This window comes from Eurypyga helias, unplaced genomic scaffold, assembly GCF_000690775.1.
Source record: "Eurypyga helias isolate BGI_N326 unplaced genomic scaffold, ASM69077v1 scaffold39194, whole genome shotgun sequence".
In the NCBI taxonomy this organism is placed as follows: domain Eukaryota; kingdom Metazoa; phylum Chordata; class Aves; order Eurypygiformes; family Eurypygidae; genus Eurypyga; species Eurypyga helias.
Window position 1 is genome coordinate 1 of NW_010245092.1, and position 695 is coordinate 695.

At 53.5% G+C, this 695-nt stretch overlaps 1 protein-coding gene across 1 annotated transcript in view; it reads right to left on the reverse strand.

Annotated features, from left to right (window-relative positions):
* Positions 1-4: 4 nt before the first annotated feature.
* ASIC2 (acid-sensing (proton-gated) ion channel 2) overlaps positions 5-695 on the reverse strand; it is a gene marked incomplete at its 5' end in the record, with an annotated part of 49215 nt that continues 48524 nt past the window's right edge. The window contains 2 exons of the mRNA XM_010149956.1: positions 5-213; positions 431-499. Coding sequence (XP_010148258.1) covers positions 112-213; positions 431-499 — 171 coding nt within the window. The remainder of the gene's footprint in view (positions 214-430; positions 500-695) is intronic.

Sequence of the window (695 nt, forward strand, 5' to 3'; positions counted from 1 at the left end):
TTTTAAATTTTTTAAAATTTTTTTCCCCCGTTGCAAACCTGAGCTTGGTCCCTGCTTTCCTGTGCAGTTTTCCTTCCTTAGGTGTTGGCACTGTGGAGCGGTCGGTGGGTGTCAGCAGGCGATCTCCTCCAGCGTTCCCAGGGTGGCCTGCAGCGGCACGTTCACAGTGTGGCTGATGGTTTCCGAATGATTTGGCATGGGGTCGCAAGTGCTCTGTGGACGGAGAGCGGGGGACAGGGTTACCCCAGGGCCGCTGGATGCTCCCTGTCCCTCCCCAACCGCTAGCTCCTTTCTTGGCCGAGCCATAGCATCAATCCTTCGGGAGTAACTGAAGGCGGGGACGAACGCTGCATCCGTATCGAGCGACTTCGCCTGCCTACAGAGCCAACCGCAGGGAAATTTCCTCCTCTCTCCCAATGGGGCTCCTTACCACGTTTTCATCATGACTCCCTTCCTCTTCCTCCTTTCCAAGTAGGTCTAATAATTTCTCCTTGATCAGCTGCAAAAGAGGGAGTTTGGGTTATAAAGTGGGCAGGAACAGGGAAGCACATCCACCCTGCCTGCATGGGCATCCACGAGGGGTAGCATCGTAGAATCGTTTAGGTCTGAAAAGACCTTTGAGGTCATCAAGTCCAACCGTTAACCCAACACTGCCAAGACCAACAAAAACCATGTCCCTAAGTGCCACATCCACA